The 18,305-nt window shown below is 33.6% G+C and overlaps 1 protein-coding gene across 3 annotated transcripts in view; it reads left to right on the top strand.

Moving 5' to 3' along the window:
- The window catches only part of CSMD3 (CUB and Sushi multiple domains 3), a 590,741-nt gene that overhangs the window by 331,405 nt on the left and 241,031 nt on the right, over nt 1–18,305 (top strand). For all 3 annotated transcript variants that reach the window (XM_062491358.1, XM_062491350.1, XM_062491342.1), the window contains 3 exons: nt 8,407–8,589; nt 9,742–10,068; nt 16,616–16,810. In XM_062491358.1, coding sequence (XP_062347342.1) covers nt 8,407–8,589; nt 9,742–10,068; nt 16,616–16,810 — 705 coding nt within the window. The remainder of the gene's footprint in view (nt 1–8,406; nt 8,590–9,741; nt 10,069–16,615; nt 16,811–18,305) is intronic.

The following is an 18,305-nucleotide window of genomic DNA, read 5'->3' as shown; positions in this document are numbered from 1 at the left end:
TGAAAGGCCTTAGTCAAATAATCAGTGACACAAATGAGATTCCTGTTAGTCATATTATTAAAATAGGGCATTGCATGTTCTAATCATAACCTAGAATGCTTTTTATGCATTAAACGACCACATTCTCAACAGCTATATTTATTTGTGATGATTAACAACATGCTTAGATTTTATCTAGTCTATGGAAGAAAAACCCTTCTTATTTTAAAACCAGAAAGGCCCCATCACTTAAAGAAAGATGATTCAGGCACAGAAATTATAGAATCTGTGAAACTGCTAATAAATGGATTTTTAGTCTTAATGTTACCTTGAAAATTATTTCAGACATTTCTGCTTCTGGTGGCTACCCATTCACATTGTTTTTTCCTTTTGACAGGTCAAGCAGTAACCATTGGTCTAAGGGATATTCCTTGTATTTGCATTGAAACTGTTCATGTAAATGATTGCAGACTTACATAAAATTCCTTAGTATTATTTTTCCATTTATTTTTCCTTGAGAGTACACCGTATCTATAGTTCCATAAGGAAAGCTAATAATGTAATTGTCTGCTATTAAAGGTTATATTAAGGGAGAAATGCTGAAATTCATAGGTGTTTTTTTTCTCTTTAACAAAACTACTTTATTTTTTGAGGTTTAACTGCGATGTAACATTCCAGAATTTCAAATTGCACTTTAAAATTTAAATTTAAAAAGTTACATGAAACTTTCTTCAAATTATTCAATGATCCACCTCTGGTCCAGGTAAAGTCAGGTATGTTAAGGAAAAGTCATCCTGAATTAGCTAACTATGCCCCAATGTAGTTGCTCCAGATTGAAGTAGCTGCATAAGGAAAGCAAATGTAACATGTCTCTTTCCAACCCATTGTCTACATTCTTGATAGAGGGAGATTAGCTGAAAAGAAAAGTGTGATTGATTAAAAGCTATAGTGCTCGGGAAGCAAAGGGGATTGAATAGGCAAACAGGAACATAAAGATACATATACATACTTCTTTAGAAGAACACAATGTCACTCTTAACATGCATGTTCACATCAAAATTATACTGAAACAAAGCAGGTATTACTTCAATATGACTGAAGGTGAAAGACCATACTGACAGGGTTTGGGACAGTATAGTTATGAAGGCAACAAAAATCTCTTGAGCCAGCATAGATGAAATACAAACATTGTTGCTAATTTTCACGGATTTAACTGAAATTTTTGAGTGATAAAATACCAGCTGGCTTTTCAAGCAAATCTGAAATGAACAAGATACTGTGATTTAGCAATATTTCAATAGAAATTTAGGAAATACCCCAGCTGTCGTTAATTTTTTATATGAATGAGAAGTCTTGCGGTGCGATTAAGTTGTTTGTGTGATAGAGTTCTAAGTAACAGTTCATTTTCTAAAATTAAGGGAGTAACTTATTTTATTGTAGGTGTGGTTATTATTTAAAGCCCCACAAGGTTAATTCAGACTAAGCCAGCTTAATTCTGGCTGAGTAGTAAAAAACTCAACTTTAGATGTGGAATACAGTCCTGAATAGGAAGAGAAGGAATATGTATATCCAGAAGGTCTGTAAGTACCTGAAATATATAATGGGACATGGTTATGAAATATTTTATCCTAGTAGTAGAAAACTTCAGACAAATTTTGCAATAAAAATTGTGTTGATATATCTGCTGTCCCTCTGAAAAGTCTATTGTCATGGAGAATGACTGTAACTTGTTTTCTTTATAGTAGAGATGTTGAGCGCTTGTGATAGATAAAAAAATATTACTTTTAATGGTGTCTGCCATTGTTTTCTTACTTCATTCTCAGAGGAACATCATCTGAATTTCCTATGTGTATCTTCCTTTGATTAATTATCTCTTTTCTCTTTTACAAAATGTTCACATTCTGGCTCATCAAATTATATGATCAGGAAATGAGAAATTCTCTGACAATTGGCACAATTCAGCAAGGGCGGAGAAGGTTATCACCACTTACATAGTAGGGAAAGAACAACTCTCTTTTAATAGATTTCTTTTCTCCCCATAGAATTTAGGCAGAGCAGAACTGACTCTATACCCTTGAATAGCTGTTCTGTATAACATATTATAGACTAAACATCTCATGAATTCATGTAGGGAAAAGACTGTATGCTTAAATCCTCTTCTTCATCTCCTTTCCTCCCTTTGCATACCTGTTTCTTCTGTAGTGGGACCCAGGAGCACAGAGAAGGTGCTGGAACACTGTAATGGGTGTCTCTCCTGAGGCAGTCAGGCACAGGTGGAGTTTTCTTATAGATTTTCTACAGGCATCATTCCATTCTTTTTGTATTTAGAAACAATGCAAGATTCATTCCCTATCCTCACACTTGCCAATTACTAAAAAAATAGCCACACTAGACATTAGAAAGGATTCCTCTTTCCTATCTTTTAAGCAAACAAGGAAGAAAAAAAGAAAATCAATATAAAATAAATATAAAATCTATTGGGGCCAGAATTCAGAATGAGAAAATCACAGTAGTTTTTTCTGGGTAAAATTGGTGGTTAAGGTGATGATTTTTTTTTTATATTTTTTTTTTTTAGTATCTGGATTTTCTGAGTTATGGAATCCCTAGATAAAAATCTGATCATTACAAGGAAATAAGGGCATTGATTACCTTTAAAACATAACTGGAAATCACATGGCAATAGACTTTTTTTTTCTCTCACAAATGAACTTCCATCCTTTGATTATAAAAATGCTCACACTTTAACAGGTAATAGACAAAACAATCTATTTTATTTGAAGAGACATACAAATATTATAATATTTAGGAGAAAGTATCATCTGTTACGTGATTCAGATTTCTGTTTGCTTATTGATACCTAAACCCTGTTACAAATAAATGCAACCAATCTCCAATCTATTACCATGTAAATTGTTAAGCATAATCTAAGACTGCTGAAACTGTTCCAAAATGCTTTGACTGCTATGTATCTTTAAGATTATGTTTTTTGTGTATACATACAATGAAGACATATGGTATAATTTACATTGTTAACATCCTGGTTTACACTGAGAAATGTATGCGTTCTTAATTCATAGGTTATTATTTTTTATTTTCCCTATTTCTGCTTTTTCTGTGCCTCTTCTCCTTAATATTTAAGTTTGACTTGTCAGGATAAGATAGGTGATGTGGTGGATTGATTCCAGCTGAATGTCAGGTGCCTAGCAAAGTGGCTCTATCACTCCACTCCTCAGCAGGACTGAGGAGATTAAATATAATAAAAAGTTTATGGGCCAAGATAAGGGCAGAGTTACCTGTCACCATCAGGTGCAAAGCAGTCTTGACTTGGAGAAATTACTTTAGATTGCTGACAAACAAAATCTGAGTAAGATCCTGGGAAATAAAGAATTAAATCTTTAAACACTTTCTCCCCCACTCCTCCCTTCTTCCTGGGCTTAACTTTATTTCAGAATTCTCTCTCTCCTTTCTCTCAGTGGCATGGGAGGACAGGGAATAGGGACTGATCAGTTCATCACGTGCTGTCTCTGCTATTGTTTCCTCCTCATGGGGGAGGATTCCTCACACTTTTCCTCTGCTCCAGCATGGGGTCCCTCCCATGGGAGGCAATCTTCCACAAACTTCTTCAACATGGGTTCTTCCCACAGGCTGCAGTTCTTTTCTTAATGTACTTCTTTATGTGCATGATTCCGTTCCGTGGGCACAGTCCTTCCACTATCAAAACCTCAGCACACAAACCCAAAGATGATTATAGTAACACTGGTTCCTTGGCCTTTGCAAGCAAAAGTTACACAAATTCCCTCCCTTATTTAAAATATTTGAGAACCGTCTGAGCACAATCCTGTGCAATGGGTCTGGGATGACCCTGCTTGAGCAGGGAGGTTGGAACAGATGACTCACTGTGCCCCCTTCCAGCCTTACCCATTCTATGATTCTGTGAAATATTTGATGGTGTATTTTCCTAAATTCTTGAATAAGAATATCCTGCACTGGGAACATAAGCACAAGAATTTCACTACTAAGTGGGATATATGTATACAGTAAGGTGTATATAAATTGTACATACCATAGTGTTTCAAAACGAGATTACAAAGATTTTTAGCATTATCTTGCAAAATGTCAGTGTGTCGATACATGGTGGTGAATGTTTGTAGCTTTTGCGTAAAGAATTCAAATAGCAAACAGCAAGTTTTCTCCTTTGGAATCACATACTTGAATTTTCATATACTAGTATTTAGTTCATCCATATTCTTTGTTTAAAAATATAGTATGTAATGAATTCAAACGCTCTTTTACTAATGAGTAAACAAACCAAGTTGTGTGTCCTATTTCCTTTCATGCAATCAGTAAAACGAATAATGGGCATTATTCTGAGATGGTGTTAAAGTAAAGCATGATTGTTCTTGCTTGGTGTTTCCCTTAAGGACTACAGATTTTGAATCTCTGCTGAAGTGATAACAAGTCTTCCGTATTGCACTTTTCCAGTGTGTAGCTGTGGTCTCTTTCAAAATTATGTTCCTTATAGGAATCAGATTCTGATCTTTTATTTACTCTTGAGTTATAGGAATAGAAAAATAGACAAGCAACCTCTTCAAACCCTAAGTCCAGTGCATTGCTGTCAAAATGCATTTGTGTAGATAGTGACCATTTCTTTTCCCCAAGGCTCCCTTTAGTCACCTCCAAAATGGGCCTGTTCTTCACAAAGAAAAAGGGTAAGAGAAAAAGAAAAACCCAGATTCCTATCTTGACATACTAGTAGCTACTGTAGCTTGGGGCTCTCCCTTCAGTACACCATTGGTTAGAAATGTACAAAATCTTTCAGTGAGATATACCCAAGTAGTGTAAGGATGATTTAAAATGAAGGGAGATGGTTATCTTAATTTTCTTTATATTATTCTTTTACTTTTTCCTTAAACTGGTATTTTTTTCTAGATACTTCTTGTTAGAAAATACTTTGGTAATTATTAACTTAATTCAGTGCTGTGAAACTGCTAACTGTACAGATTTATTTAGGCTAATTGTTTTTTTTTTAACTTGTTATGAAATCCTAAGTAGTTTCAACAGGAGTTAATATTTTAAAAAAAGACAGCTTTCTACCATCACCAGAAATCATCCCTCCTTTTACTGTTAATGTCCTTCTTTGTGAAATAACTTTTGAAAACAAAAATGGATTTCCTTTTCTGTCTCAAAAACCTTAAAATACAAAAGAACATGTCTGTTAACATATTTAACAAATTTTATTTATGGGCAGAGGTTATTTTTCCTTTTTTATAAGGCTACAAAGGAAATAAAGACTATTTACCAGAAGTAATATTAGCATAAGGTGTTATTTTGCTTCCTTAGGCCCAAACAGCAGTACTTACCTTTTGTACTGTAGTGTTAATCATCACAGGAAAATAAAATATCCATCCTAGCCATCTAATTGTAGCTAACATGAAGTGAAAAATCTCAAAAAAGCTGAATGAATCATAAAAGAGAACAAAAAACAACACGTAAAACTACAAAGTAACAAAAAATGTAAAATAAAATACAAAAATGTGCTTAAGCAATAAATTTACTTTTGATTTTTAAAGGTAGCTGATATATATAATAAAATTATTCCAAATACTTATATTAATATACTACAGAAGTAGTGTTTCTACTAAAATATACTCTATAACAATTTCTGCTGTGAATTTCACCTTCTTTTTACATCTGCATTATCTGAAAAAGAGCATTATAATTACTAATATTTTAGTCCAACAAATACACTAAGCAGTGCACTCTTACATGCCGTTTTATTGACAAATATTCAAGTTATATTCCAGAAGAGTAGCCCATATGCCTTCTCTTTGTCCTCATTATTTGGTGCTTCACACTGAAATGTTCACTTTTACAGTTGTAAGGTTTTTAAAGTTTCAATTATGACATTAATAAGTAAGCTGTCTGAAAATCTACTGTTTATTTCTAATCATAAAACAACAATAAATTATTTCTATTTATCATGAATGAATTATTTGCAATGTGTGACTTGGATGAGTTTATCAAGAAGAGAGGCTCTGTCAGGCTCTGAACTTAACTGCTTAGGAATTTTTGAAACAAAATATGTAGTGCAGAGAAGCTGAAACACAAGTGGCAGAACTAGCAGTAAAAAATGTGAATTTAATTTACTCAGTGAATTAAAATACATATGATTTGAAATAAATATTAATGGACTTTCCTAAAATCAAGCTATTTAAAATGTGATTATCTGACAAAAGCCCAGGAAGTAGCTTGAATTTTTCCTCTCTGATTTAAAGGAAGATTATTGGCATTTTCTAAAAAAAAATCTACGAAGTATTTCCACTAAAATTAAAAACAATCAAACAAACAAACAAAAAACAAACAACAAACTGAACAGCAACAAAGCCCCAAACAAAACAGAAAATCAAACCCTATAATTTCTGTTCCTGCAGAAAACTAAGTAATGACAAATATAGCCTGTTTCAAAGTCAGAGATGAGCTGATGCTAATACAAAATTTAGAAATGGTATAAAAGTGTTGCCAGCAATGTATTCAGGAAAGTTTTAAGAGTAACGAGGGAAATACTTGCTATAAATTTAAATTAATACAAATGGGGTTTAGAATATAATATTTTTTCCCAACTAGCTCCTGTAAATTATTTTACTCTTCCTAATATTTTTTTTTTTTTGAAATCAGAACCAATTCCTTTAAGTCCTAAAAGGGAAGGTTTGGATCAGCTATGTATCTCTTCACATTTGAGAAAAAACATGGAAAGTCTTTCCCAGCTACATTGGAATAGAAGCCCCAAAAGAGAGGAAATTGAAGTAGGCATAAATACATTTACTGCCTAGTCTGTAATGTTTGAGAAAACTACAGTAAGCTACATGACGTGGTCATGAGCTGGAGAACAAGTTTATAGAATACATTTGTTTATAGAATATATTTGTTTTCCCAAATGAAATATGAAATTACTTAGACACTTAGAATAGTATTAATCTACCAGGACAACCTTAGAAAACTTTGTATTTCTTTGGCGGTTAAAAACTGAACAGTTCTCTAGGTTTGACGTTAAAGCCCCACAAAAATTGAAGACAGGAGAGTGAGTTTGTGTGTTCCTTGGGGCAGCTTATGTTGTTTCTTCAGGAAAGTTATAACTTTTTTTTTTTGAGGTCTGTGATCTCAGGATTAATTGAATCTAGTTTTATCCTTTTATAATAATGAATTATATCAATCCTTCCTAGAACTGTTTGGAAAAAAATGCAAATAAACCATTAAGAACTGTTCATTTCCTTGTGCTTTTCATTAGATGGTTTTCTTTTCTTCTTTTTGAATTTTCTTTATCCAAACAGAATAATAAAACCTTTCAAAACTCTGTGGAATATTTTTTAAAATAATCTTCAACTCTTTTTCAGTTTGTTGTTAAAATAGAATGTTCTTTAGTTGCTTCTTGTCCAAATTTAATTGTATTTAGAACTATAATATCTGAAACCTTTGAGAAATCAAGTGTATGTTGCTGAAAATATTACTCTAGAAAAATTGTTTGAGTTAAAATGAAAACACTTGGTATTCTTTTTCCTTGCACTCTAACTATCATAGGGAAATTGGGGGGTTGGGAGGGGGGAGAAGCCAAAAAAAAGCAAGATGTTTAAAGGGAAAACCTCAAACTATGGTACAGGGATGTTTGTTGCTGTCATTACATGTAAAATTTAGAAAATTCTTCCATGCCTGTAACTACTGAAAGTTCAAAACAAGATGCAGCTTGAGAAAGTATCATAGCTCTAATATTTATAGACATAGTAACCATTCAAGTTCCTTGCAGTTAAGGCTATTGAGGTAAAATGTTATTTGACTACAGAGAAATTATTCTTTGCATACGTTTACATAATGTATGTGCATACGAATTTGTATATATATTTATGTCTGGTCTCCTTTTTACTGTGGGGAATTCTTTTGTTACCACCACTCCTTATTTGCCATGTCATTGGTATCTCAATTTGAACTGTATTGCAACATGGACAGTGTATGCACTTTGGGCAGCTGGTCTCTGTTTCTACTTTTAAGAGCTCATGCTCTAGCAGTATTTTTCCTAATGGCATTATTGTTCAAAATTTCATGAATTAAAATAAGGTAGAAATCCTTTTCCCCATATTCTTTAATTTTCGGTTATTTTATAAACACAAAGAGTTTTGATTTTTCTAATCCCTTGTAATGGTTTAACTGTAGCCAACAACTAAGCCCAACACAACCACTGACTCATTCCCCCTGGTGGGACTCCTCATGCAGAATTTCCTCCCTAGAAAGTTTGGGTATAGAATCAGACTCAATGGTGCATTTTGACAACTGTTCTTATGTAGATGATTTTAATTTGCTTACAATTTTCTGCCTGTCAGCATATGCGTGCAGTGTATTTTATTCTTCTATAAATAAATTCCTTATTTATTTCAACAGAAATTGAAAAGGAAAGCTGTGGGGATCCTGGAACACCATTGTATGGTATTAGAGAAGGGGACGGATTTTCTAATCGTGATGTTTTAAGGTTTGAGTGTCAGTTTGGATTTGAATTAATTGGAGAGAAATCTATCATTTGCCAAGAAAACAACCAGTGGTCTGCAAACATACCAATCTGTATTTGTATGTACCAAATATTTTCTTATTATTATTTTTAAGGCATTTTGATAATCTTTACTTATAGGTAATTATTTGTGTGATTGATTTCAGAGTTAGTAAAATGCAATTAACTCTCCTTACATGACAAATTTACTGTTTCTTGGCAGGTTTGCCTAATATACATGTTCAAGGGACAGGTTTTAAAACTGCTGAAATATTTTATTTTTTTTCTTATATCAATGCTTAAAGCAATTCTCTTTATGTGCTTTGATATAGTAGATTATTATTGGTTTGGTTTTGGTAGGATTTTGTGGATTTTATTATGTAAATTATGTATGGTAAAATGTTGATAGCTAGTCATATAATTAATATATTTCCTCATATTAAAAATAACTGAATTTAAATCAAGAGTTTAAATTATTTACATTTCCCTCATGTATTTTATATAAATACGTATTAGCACTTAAATTATCACAAATATTTATAGCTCTCTTCCTGTTGCATTATATAGCATAAGTAAAACCTTTGCATTGTACAGCCTAAGTTGCATTACATAGCAAAGGTATATACAATGTTGGGATATTTAATTGTGGCAGCACCTTTCTTAACTTTTCCAGTAAAATAATATGGATCAAATGTATTCAGAGTGCAATCAGTTGCTTTCATCTCTGCAACTCAATTTAATATGGCTTAACTGAATTTTTTTAATATAATACGTTATCCTGATAACAGCAAAACATGTCTTGTCTCTTTGAGGCTTCTTAATTTCTTGTGCCTCTGTGTGAACATGTGATAAGGGCACTATTGACTTACTGCCCCTTTAATGTGCTCAGTGGGAGGTGTGCTCATCTAAACAATTCTCTACAAGAGAAAATAAGTGGTGTCAAGTGATTGTTATCAAGGGTAAATTGTAAGGAATGCCATGGATTTCTAATGCAGTACATACGTTCTTTATTTCTTGGGGGTTCTTCATGGGAGGTAGTTTTATTGAGAGGAGGAAATATGAAAATTGAAAAAACAACCTTCTTTCCAGATTCACATATCACCACAAATAACGAATTATTCAGTTGAGGTATTCAGCAATTTTTAAGATTTCTTGCAAAAACTTAGCACTAAAGCAGTCCTTATGGAAGTTCTTTATTCTGTTATCTAATTTATCTCTCCCTTTTTTGGCAGTTCCTTGTCTTTCCAATTTCACTGCACCGATGGGAACAGTTCTTTCACCTGATTATCCAGAGGGATATGGGAATAATTTAAACTGTATCTGGACAATAATTTCAGACCCTGGGAGCCGAATTCATCTCTCCTTTAATGACTTTGACTTGGAGTCTCAGTTTGACTTCCTTGCAGTTAAAGATGGCAACTCTGTAGATTCCCCCATAATTGGAACATTTACTGGTGCTGAAGTTCCTTCCCACCTTACCAGTAATGGTCATATTTTGCGCCTGGAATTCCAAGCTGACCATTCAATGTCAGGACGTGGATTTAACATCACTTATAACAGTGAGTAATTGGATTTTGTGCGTGTGTGCGAGCGTGGTTTTGTTTTCAACATATAGTCTGGGAGATAGGCATAAGTATTAAAAATGATGCTATGGTAAAGCACATTTACTCCACCTTAAATCCTATGTACCTAAAAACTCCTAATATAGGCATTTGGATTATTGCTCGAATACTGTGCTAGAGCCCAAAATACAGGTATTGTTCTCATTTATGGCTTTAGAGAGATCATTGTGATAGGAGTGTTTGGCAAACTGACAAATGAGGCCAGTTCCAAATTGTGTAATAGGACTTGACTAAATTTGCTGGCAATGCAATTTGTGCCACATGATATTAATCACCACCACTGCCTGTACAAAACTGTTCTTGAAAACTCATATATTCAGCAGTGAACATTTGTAATATTCTGGAGCTGATGGCTGCAATTATTGCTAGCTCTTAGTCACTGCAGTTAAGTGAGCAGCCATCGGAGCTCTTTGATCAGTCAAACCACAATAAACTTTTCTTTCTTTTTTTTTTTTTTTTTTTTTTTTTTGCTGTTCTACCTTCCTTGCTCACTGGCCTCTTAATAATGGTTGAAGGTGATGTCAAATATCTTTTCCAGTATTAAATCCCATTAACATTTATTCACATTTTTGCTGCCAAAACTGTTACATTTCTTCTTAAACACATATGAAGAGCTGCCTATCTTGCATTGGTAGCAAGTGGTTTGGTATTTATTCCACGCTAAAGTCCAGAGAGGATACATTCCCAGCTAGTGCAGACATGGTGATGCAAGGCCACAGCACGAATAATTGAAATATACACTATGAAACTTTCCTGGGAGCATATGCAAAATTAAGTTTTGCCACTCCAGCAGTATCCTGAAGTATTAGACTTGCTGCTATGTGTAGAGTGATAGGAATAAGAGAGCATCTAGTAGGGCATTCATCATACCCTTCAACCAGAGATTCTCCACTTCATTGATTCCGCTACATCTGGATATTTGGATTTCTTTCTTTTTCCTTATTTCTGATGGTAAGAGTAACATAGTTTTCCATGTCAACAGATTTAAAAAAAAAAAAAAATTGTTAGTTCCAAAATGCGACATCATGTGTAATTAGTCCCATTCTTGTCTTTGTCCTGAACATCTGAGAGTATGTATAATTCCAGAGGCTTGCTTGAGAAGTAAGGGACTCTATAACAGCATGATTTGAAAGACAGCACATCTCTCCCTGGCTGTGTTACCTGCTGGACAATATAAGAAATGTGTAACCTGCTGGACTGGATGAAAAAAAATACTGTGTTTTTTAGTTTTTTTACTCTAAAAACATAAACCAACCCTTAAATCAAAATGGAAATGAGAGAGGCCAGTAATTGAGAGACCCAGACTTCACATTTTTCTCAAAAAAATGTTAACAACTAATATTATTTTCATAAAATTGCAAGGACTGAATTCCCCTGTGGTTGTTTACTTTTGAACTCTCCCTCTTCATGTATTCTCATTATTTTTGTTTTGGTTGTCAGTCTTTCAGAGATTTATTTATTAAGATCTACATTAAACATTGCTGTCCGAATAGGAAAGAGATAAACTGACACTAAATTATTCTGTCAACATTATTTTTCTGATATTGTCTTGTATTTCAGCTCTCAGCCCTCTGATTCATCCTCAGATTATTTGTCACAAATGTAGAGTGTAAGCATGAATAACATGTGGTATCTTCTTATTGGTTTTTATAAGTACCAGTCATCATTGACCATTCAGCTTTGACTGATAGCTACATATCTTCGTACTGTAACTAAATATTGGAAAGTCAGGGGTTATTCAGAGCTACTGAAATATTAAATCAGTCATAATGAAAATTAGATATTGAATCCATGTTTCTTTACAGAAGTTTTAACATTTGCTCTTTACTTTCTTTTGTCTCATGTCCTTTTAACATTTATAACAGTTCTCTTTACTTTAAAGTTTCAGTGTGGTGTGCTCAAAGCTGTCAAGCCTAAATCTAGTAATGAGAAAACCAAAATCAGTTATTGGAGGATCTAAGGTAGTCCTCTAGGATAAAAATCAGGGCTGTGTATAATTGGATTTTCTCAATTCATCCCATTTCATACAACTAGATCTAAATGTAAGTCAGTTAATGTAGAATTTATAATAAAAATGAGACATAGAGAAGATTAGCATGGAATGCTTGTTATATTTAGTGCACATTTTGAAATGAATTAATTCTTTAAACACAAAGTCAATGCTTCAGATTTAACATTTCAGTGACACAGAAATATGCTTATCAGATGAATTCTGCTTCTTTAAAAAAATTGCTGACTTCTTTGGGCATGTAATAATTTGATTATGTCATTTATCTTATGCACCAATAGCATCAAGTGATAAAAATTAAATTTTAAAAAGAACAACAATCCAGTATTAACTTTTACCAGTTGCATAATGAAACCAATAACTCTGAAAACATTTAAAGCATTTTGCACATTTGAGCAATTTAATGCATTTAGTTTTTTATTTCTTTTCATGGGTGTGTTTGTGTGTATGTTTGTTAAACTCTGTAGCTAAAATCTACTTACGAAAACAGCAAGACCTCTAAATAATCTCTACTATTTCTTCAGTAAAGACAGCTGCAATCTGATAAAATACAGAAGTAATCTTTCCATATTAAATTAAAGCCAAAAGAGATGATAAAAAAATGAGTGAGTAGAATTTCATTGTCTTAGCATTTGCAAACCCAAAGTTAATTAAAAATATCTGTTTTCTGCTAACACTCTAGTTGATATAATTCCAAAGCTATCAGTCTCTTTTTGCCCCTTTCAAGACTAGAAACTGTATATCGCAGAAACAGTGTTTTGATCAATCTTTTCTAATAAGAATGTAGGCTAGTAATGTAAATAACTTAATTGATGTTTTTGAGGTGTAGAATGGAGAAGAATAAAACTGAGTTACTATTACATAATCTGGTTATTTAATGGTATTTCTCAGAACTATTTTAATGACCTATTTATTTTTATTACAGAAACATGTGTGGTCTCAGATAATTACTTTCCTTCCAGTAAAATTGAACATAAATCTTTTGTTGGAATTAAATATATATATATATATATTTCAAATGTGTCATCTTTGAGATATTACACTAAGTCTATTTAGTTAAATTTTGGGACTAGATCATAGAAATATGTAAATTCAAAATGGGTGATACAGAAAATGTTCCAATAAGCAAATGAACGGGAGCTCAAAAGGCTGTGATTTTCTGCTTGGAAAAGGAGGCAGAAGAATGTTTCACTAGGTGCACCAGAACACAGGGACATAGCAACCTAAAACTACATTGGCTTAAGTTGCTATGGAAATGCATACTTACACCTGATTTCTTGTTTCCCCTTTATATCCCAAACCCAAGAGCTGTTGATATTTCTGGTGTCTGTGAAGATATTTATAAAGTCAGTCATCCCCTAATCCTGCCTGTAATAAGCTATAAGCATTGAGCTACTCAGTTCAAGGGAAAGTATGAGCCTTTTATCATATTTTTGACTCCTTTACAAATGCTTCCTACTTTATATATGTGTTTAATTATGTAGAACAGAGCTAGACATAGTATTAAATACAGTCACATAAATGACAAGCAATACATTTATATAGTCTCTTTCCTTCAGTATAGATTTCCTAGCATAGGTTAGAACAGACAAAATGCACACTTTAAGCGCAGTGTGACAACTGAAGCCATGTGACAGAGAATGCATATTTACCTCCCATGACAAAGGAGTTAATGCAGAGGAAACTCAGTAGCTGCTAGGTCCTCCATGGGCAGGCATTCCACAAACCGGGCTCATGCTAACCTTCCTTTGGGCTGAGGTGGATGATTATTTCGAGCTTGAGAGCATCTTCCAGATTGCCTGATTTATAGTAGCTGTGGACTTCTTTGAGCTGTTCTTCATTGATTGGGGTGTAGGGAGTGCTGGGCAAATATCTCTGAATAAGCTTAGACCTGCTGTTTCTTGTTATGTAGATGTTATGTGTTACTGTTTTCATTATAGCTGTTTAATTATGCTAACAAAGGCTTTATAAATTACATCGCAGCCTCTCAAAGGTCAAACTATGGGCTTCTGACATCAGCCTAATTACTCGAGTCATATCAGCTCAGGGGACCAAGACATGGACAATCCCAGATGATGGGTTTATATCTAAAAACTGATTTAGTCTGGTTTATTGCTGTATTAGAATATGTTAATCACCACACATTTTCCCTGCCAGTCTCTCCTGATAAGACATTTTTCAGCCTCAGTACTTCTCAAGCTAGAATTCTTCAAAGTGTAGGGTACTAGAAAAAAGTGTGATCTTATATGTGGTGGTACTGAATAAGCTGCCAATTTTTTACGTAGCTTTAAATAGTCTTTCACGATAGTTTTTAGTATGAAATATATTGCAATTATTTTATATTCCTGTAACTTTTGTTTTTTTCTTTGATATTTTCTTCTGAAACTGCTACTTTTACTTCAAAGCTATTGCTATGCTTACCAGCTAAAACTCTTGGTAGGGCAATCCACCAAAACAATTAAGTGCACCAGTGAACCACTCCTTTCTAACCCTCTTTGGAAGGACCTTTCAGAGCTGGCTTTAGATGAGATGAGTTGTGGTTAGCTACATACCTGCCTTCCTATTGTGTGCAATCTCTGCAGTTCCTTCCCTTCTGTTGGTTTTTTGTTTGTAATGCAAAATGCATATTTTAATATCCTTTGGAGTTAATAGCAGAATATCACAATTGTCCTGATCTGTGATTATATTTCCTGCCATTTTTCCAGACATTGCTTAATATACCTGTACAGTCAAAGCAGTTGATGAGGATAAACATCAGGAAAACTGGATCCCCCTTTACATGTAATAGTTCATAAGGAACTTTTCTATGGTTTCTTGAATGATTGATTATCAGTAAAATATTAATTAATGATATACCCATGTGTTCTTTTTCTTTTCAGCCTAAGGCCAGTATTCAATATTCACCATGAAGCTTTTAGAAGTCTCAGGAGACAGAATTTTGCTCACTGAGTAATGTAACTGTAGCCAGGCTAGGCTAAGAGTGACTACTGTTGGTAGGACAAATTGTCTTTCACCGTCTTGCCTCCCAAAGTCATTCTATGCAGTAAAATTGATCACATAGGAGCAGCAGTGGCAGCAGTTCCTGAGCTGAAATATAGAGCAATGAATTGATTTTTCAACCTTAATAAACTGGTGTCACACACAAGCAAGCTAAACCTGGAGTCAACATTTATCTACATTTTTATATAACAGTATTGAAAATCTATCTCTGGGTTGTCTGAAAGGAGTAAGAAAAACAGACAATCAATGCCTTCCCTAAAAGTAATGACTGTGAGCAAAGAATTGGAAAAGTTTTTGTAACTCCTCTGAGAAAGTATGGGATTGCATCACTTTTAACGCCATCTTTGAATGGCAAACAATTATTCAATGAAAGCAGTATTTTCATTCCCTATATATATATGTATAGCATTTGCCAAATCAAAATGTCAATAAATAAATGCTTTCTCTTGTCTGTTAATGTGATTGAAAATACCTCTGTAATGGAAGACATGAGAAATCTTTCTACTAAGTTATTGAGATATTACTTTTTTTAAAAAATTCATTGGGGATTTGTATATGTTTTGTCTAGCAGACACATCAGTAAAACTGCAGGGATAAAAATGATCATCATCTTTTGAGGACTTGGTCCTTTCTGATGTGTCCGTATGTAAACTTATTTATGAAGATACAATTTGCAGTCATCATATGTGAGGAAGGTGGATATTTATTCTCACTGAAAATCAACATTTAAAAAAATATAAGATGTATATGCAGTATTCTTCAACAATAAAACAACAAAATAACTATTACATATCATTTAATGATAATACTATAAATGTGACATCGTTAATTTCTGTCAAAAATATGGTCTTCTCCAAAAGTGATGTATATTCTGCAGTGTAAAGATATGAACAGTTTTTGTGATAGCATCTACATGTATACAGGGAAATTATTTTTTTTTCAATTTATCCAGACTTAAACTTGAAAAGTTTCAAGTTTTCTTTCTTTGGCCAACATAACACTTTTTGTCACTGTTCACCAGATCTCAATACAGGAAACAAAATTAACTATGGTAAGATCAAGCCCATGAAGGTGGGTATGGCTGAAATAGTGTGATGGTGAATTACATGTACAAAAGATGAATAAAGTTTTTGCATCAAACATAGATCCTTGGCCTGCTCTTCTGAAGGAACATTCTGTACCATTTTAACGTTAAATAGGGTGAGTGTTGTTGGAAAAGGAGAATTTAGCCATCACTGAAATCTACCAGCAACAAGCTGTCCAAGCTGAGATCCATACTGGTATAACTTCATGTTTGAAGCAATCATTTATAATGTTTTGCATTTTCTTCTGTTGAGCAAGTTTTTGTTTCTTACTTTTCCTTCCAGTTTCCTAATATAAATTGTTTGTTCTTACTAGTGAACAAATCTTAAAAATGTCATCTTCCTTGCAAGAGTTCTATGTCCTCTACCACTTTTCTTTTTTCCTCTTAAAAAGCATTTGGACATAATGAGTGCCCGGATCCTGGAGTGCCAATCAATGCTCGACGTTTTGGTGACAACTTTCAGCTGGGGAGCTCAATTTCAGTTATATGTGAAGAAGGATTTATTAAAACACAAGGAACAGAAACAATTACTTGTATGCTAATGGATGGAAAAGTAATGTGGAGTGGACCTATTCCTAAGTGTGGAGGTATGTATAATATTTCTTTTTTAAATAAGGAGAACTTGTTATAATGCATTTCAAATTGTCAACAAGTGAAGTTCAGATTTTTGCAAATGAATAGCACAAAGCTGTTATTGCTGATACAGTATTAGATTAGAATGAAGATGTTGATCTCTTCTGGGTCTTAAAACTGTTTAAGATGCTTCAGCTCTCTGTTGCAATACTTGTGTTTCTTCTATCCACAGTGAGTCTAGGCTGAAGAAGACTCTCTTAGCGATTGATTTTTCTTTTTCATAGAAATTAGGTACTTCCATACATTGCAAGCTAAAAACACAGTGTTATGCATATTTCTTTTTTTTTTTACTAATTGACACTAATTTATAATATTTGCCTTATTACTTGTCTATATTCTAGGATCTTTGTACCTAAAAGGGGAAAAATTAATTCAGCTGTTTGTAATGATTAAAAAGAAAAAAATCAGTGATAATATAATCTCTGATTTGCTATCTTTTGCTTTTACTTTAAGCAACAATTTAGTTCTTATTTTCATTATGTAACTTCCTTCCTGACAAAATTTGAAGAGTTTTATCACATTAGTGTGACTGCTTGTCATATGCTTTGCATCCATGTTTACTTGCTGTGAATGATCACTGTTTCATAGATATGTGTGTCAGTTTCACTAGACAAGATAAGCTATAATAATTTCTCTTTACTATAAGGTCCATGGATCTTTTCTACATTGTTAATAAAATATAAAGCTGCATTTTCAATGTTACATTATAATCTTAAATTACTGGGAATACTTTCAAGCGTCAGTCCATGCATAATAATAATATGATCTATAGGTGGTCTGAGACCCTAAGAGGAAAATATATTGGAATCCTAAAGTTTGAGACACAGGTATATTTGAATTGGATGGTTTTTATCAGCTGTACAATTAGATATATTTTTTAAATTTATGATAAAATTGGAAAGCAAATTAAAATATCTGTAGATTAACAATTCAATTTGTAATTAGCAATTAAATTTTGGTCTGTTAGGGTGTTCAGAAATTTTACTGACTGCGTGCAAATTTGTCTGTAAAACAGAGTTTTTTGATATAAGCTCTACATACACCTCATAATTTCATTGTCATATATATCAATTCAAAGGCATAAACTCCACATAGTGACTAGGAACGTGTCTGCTGTGCAGTTTTCCTTACTCTTCAGAAATGTCAGAATTACAGTATACAGATGGGAGCTCTTTAATAATCTGGTGCAGTTGAACAGGGTCAATATACTCGTTTTTCAGGGCAGTCTTGGCTAGCCTCTGCTGGGACTCCCTCCCAGTGCAGCTCACAGCCCAGGATCCTATTTCAGCTCAGATAGTCACTTCGTTGTCACCAAACGCCTTTCCTGTAGCCAATGCAGTCCTGTTCAGCTGCTCAGGTGGAGTTAGGTGTGTCTGTGAAGGCACTAACTCAGCGTGTGTGTACGTGCATGTGCACAAGTGCTCATCCCTGGTTCCTGGTTGCTTTTCT

This window comes from Cinclus cinclus, chromosome 1 (genome assembly GCF_963662255.1).
Source record: "Cinclus cinclus chromosome 1, bCinCin1.1, whole genome shotgun sequence".
In the NCBI taxonomy this organism is placed as follows: Eukaryota; Metazoa; Chordata; class Aves; order Passeriformes; family Cinclidae; genus Cinclus; species Cinclus cinclus.
This window is presented reverse-complemented; position numbering and strand designations above follow the sequence as displayed.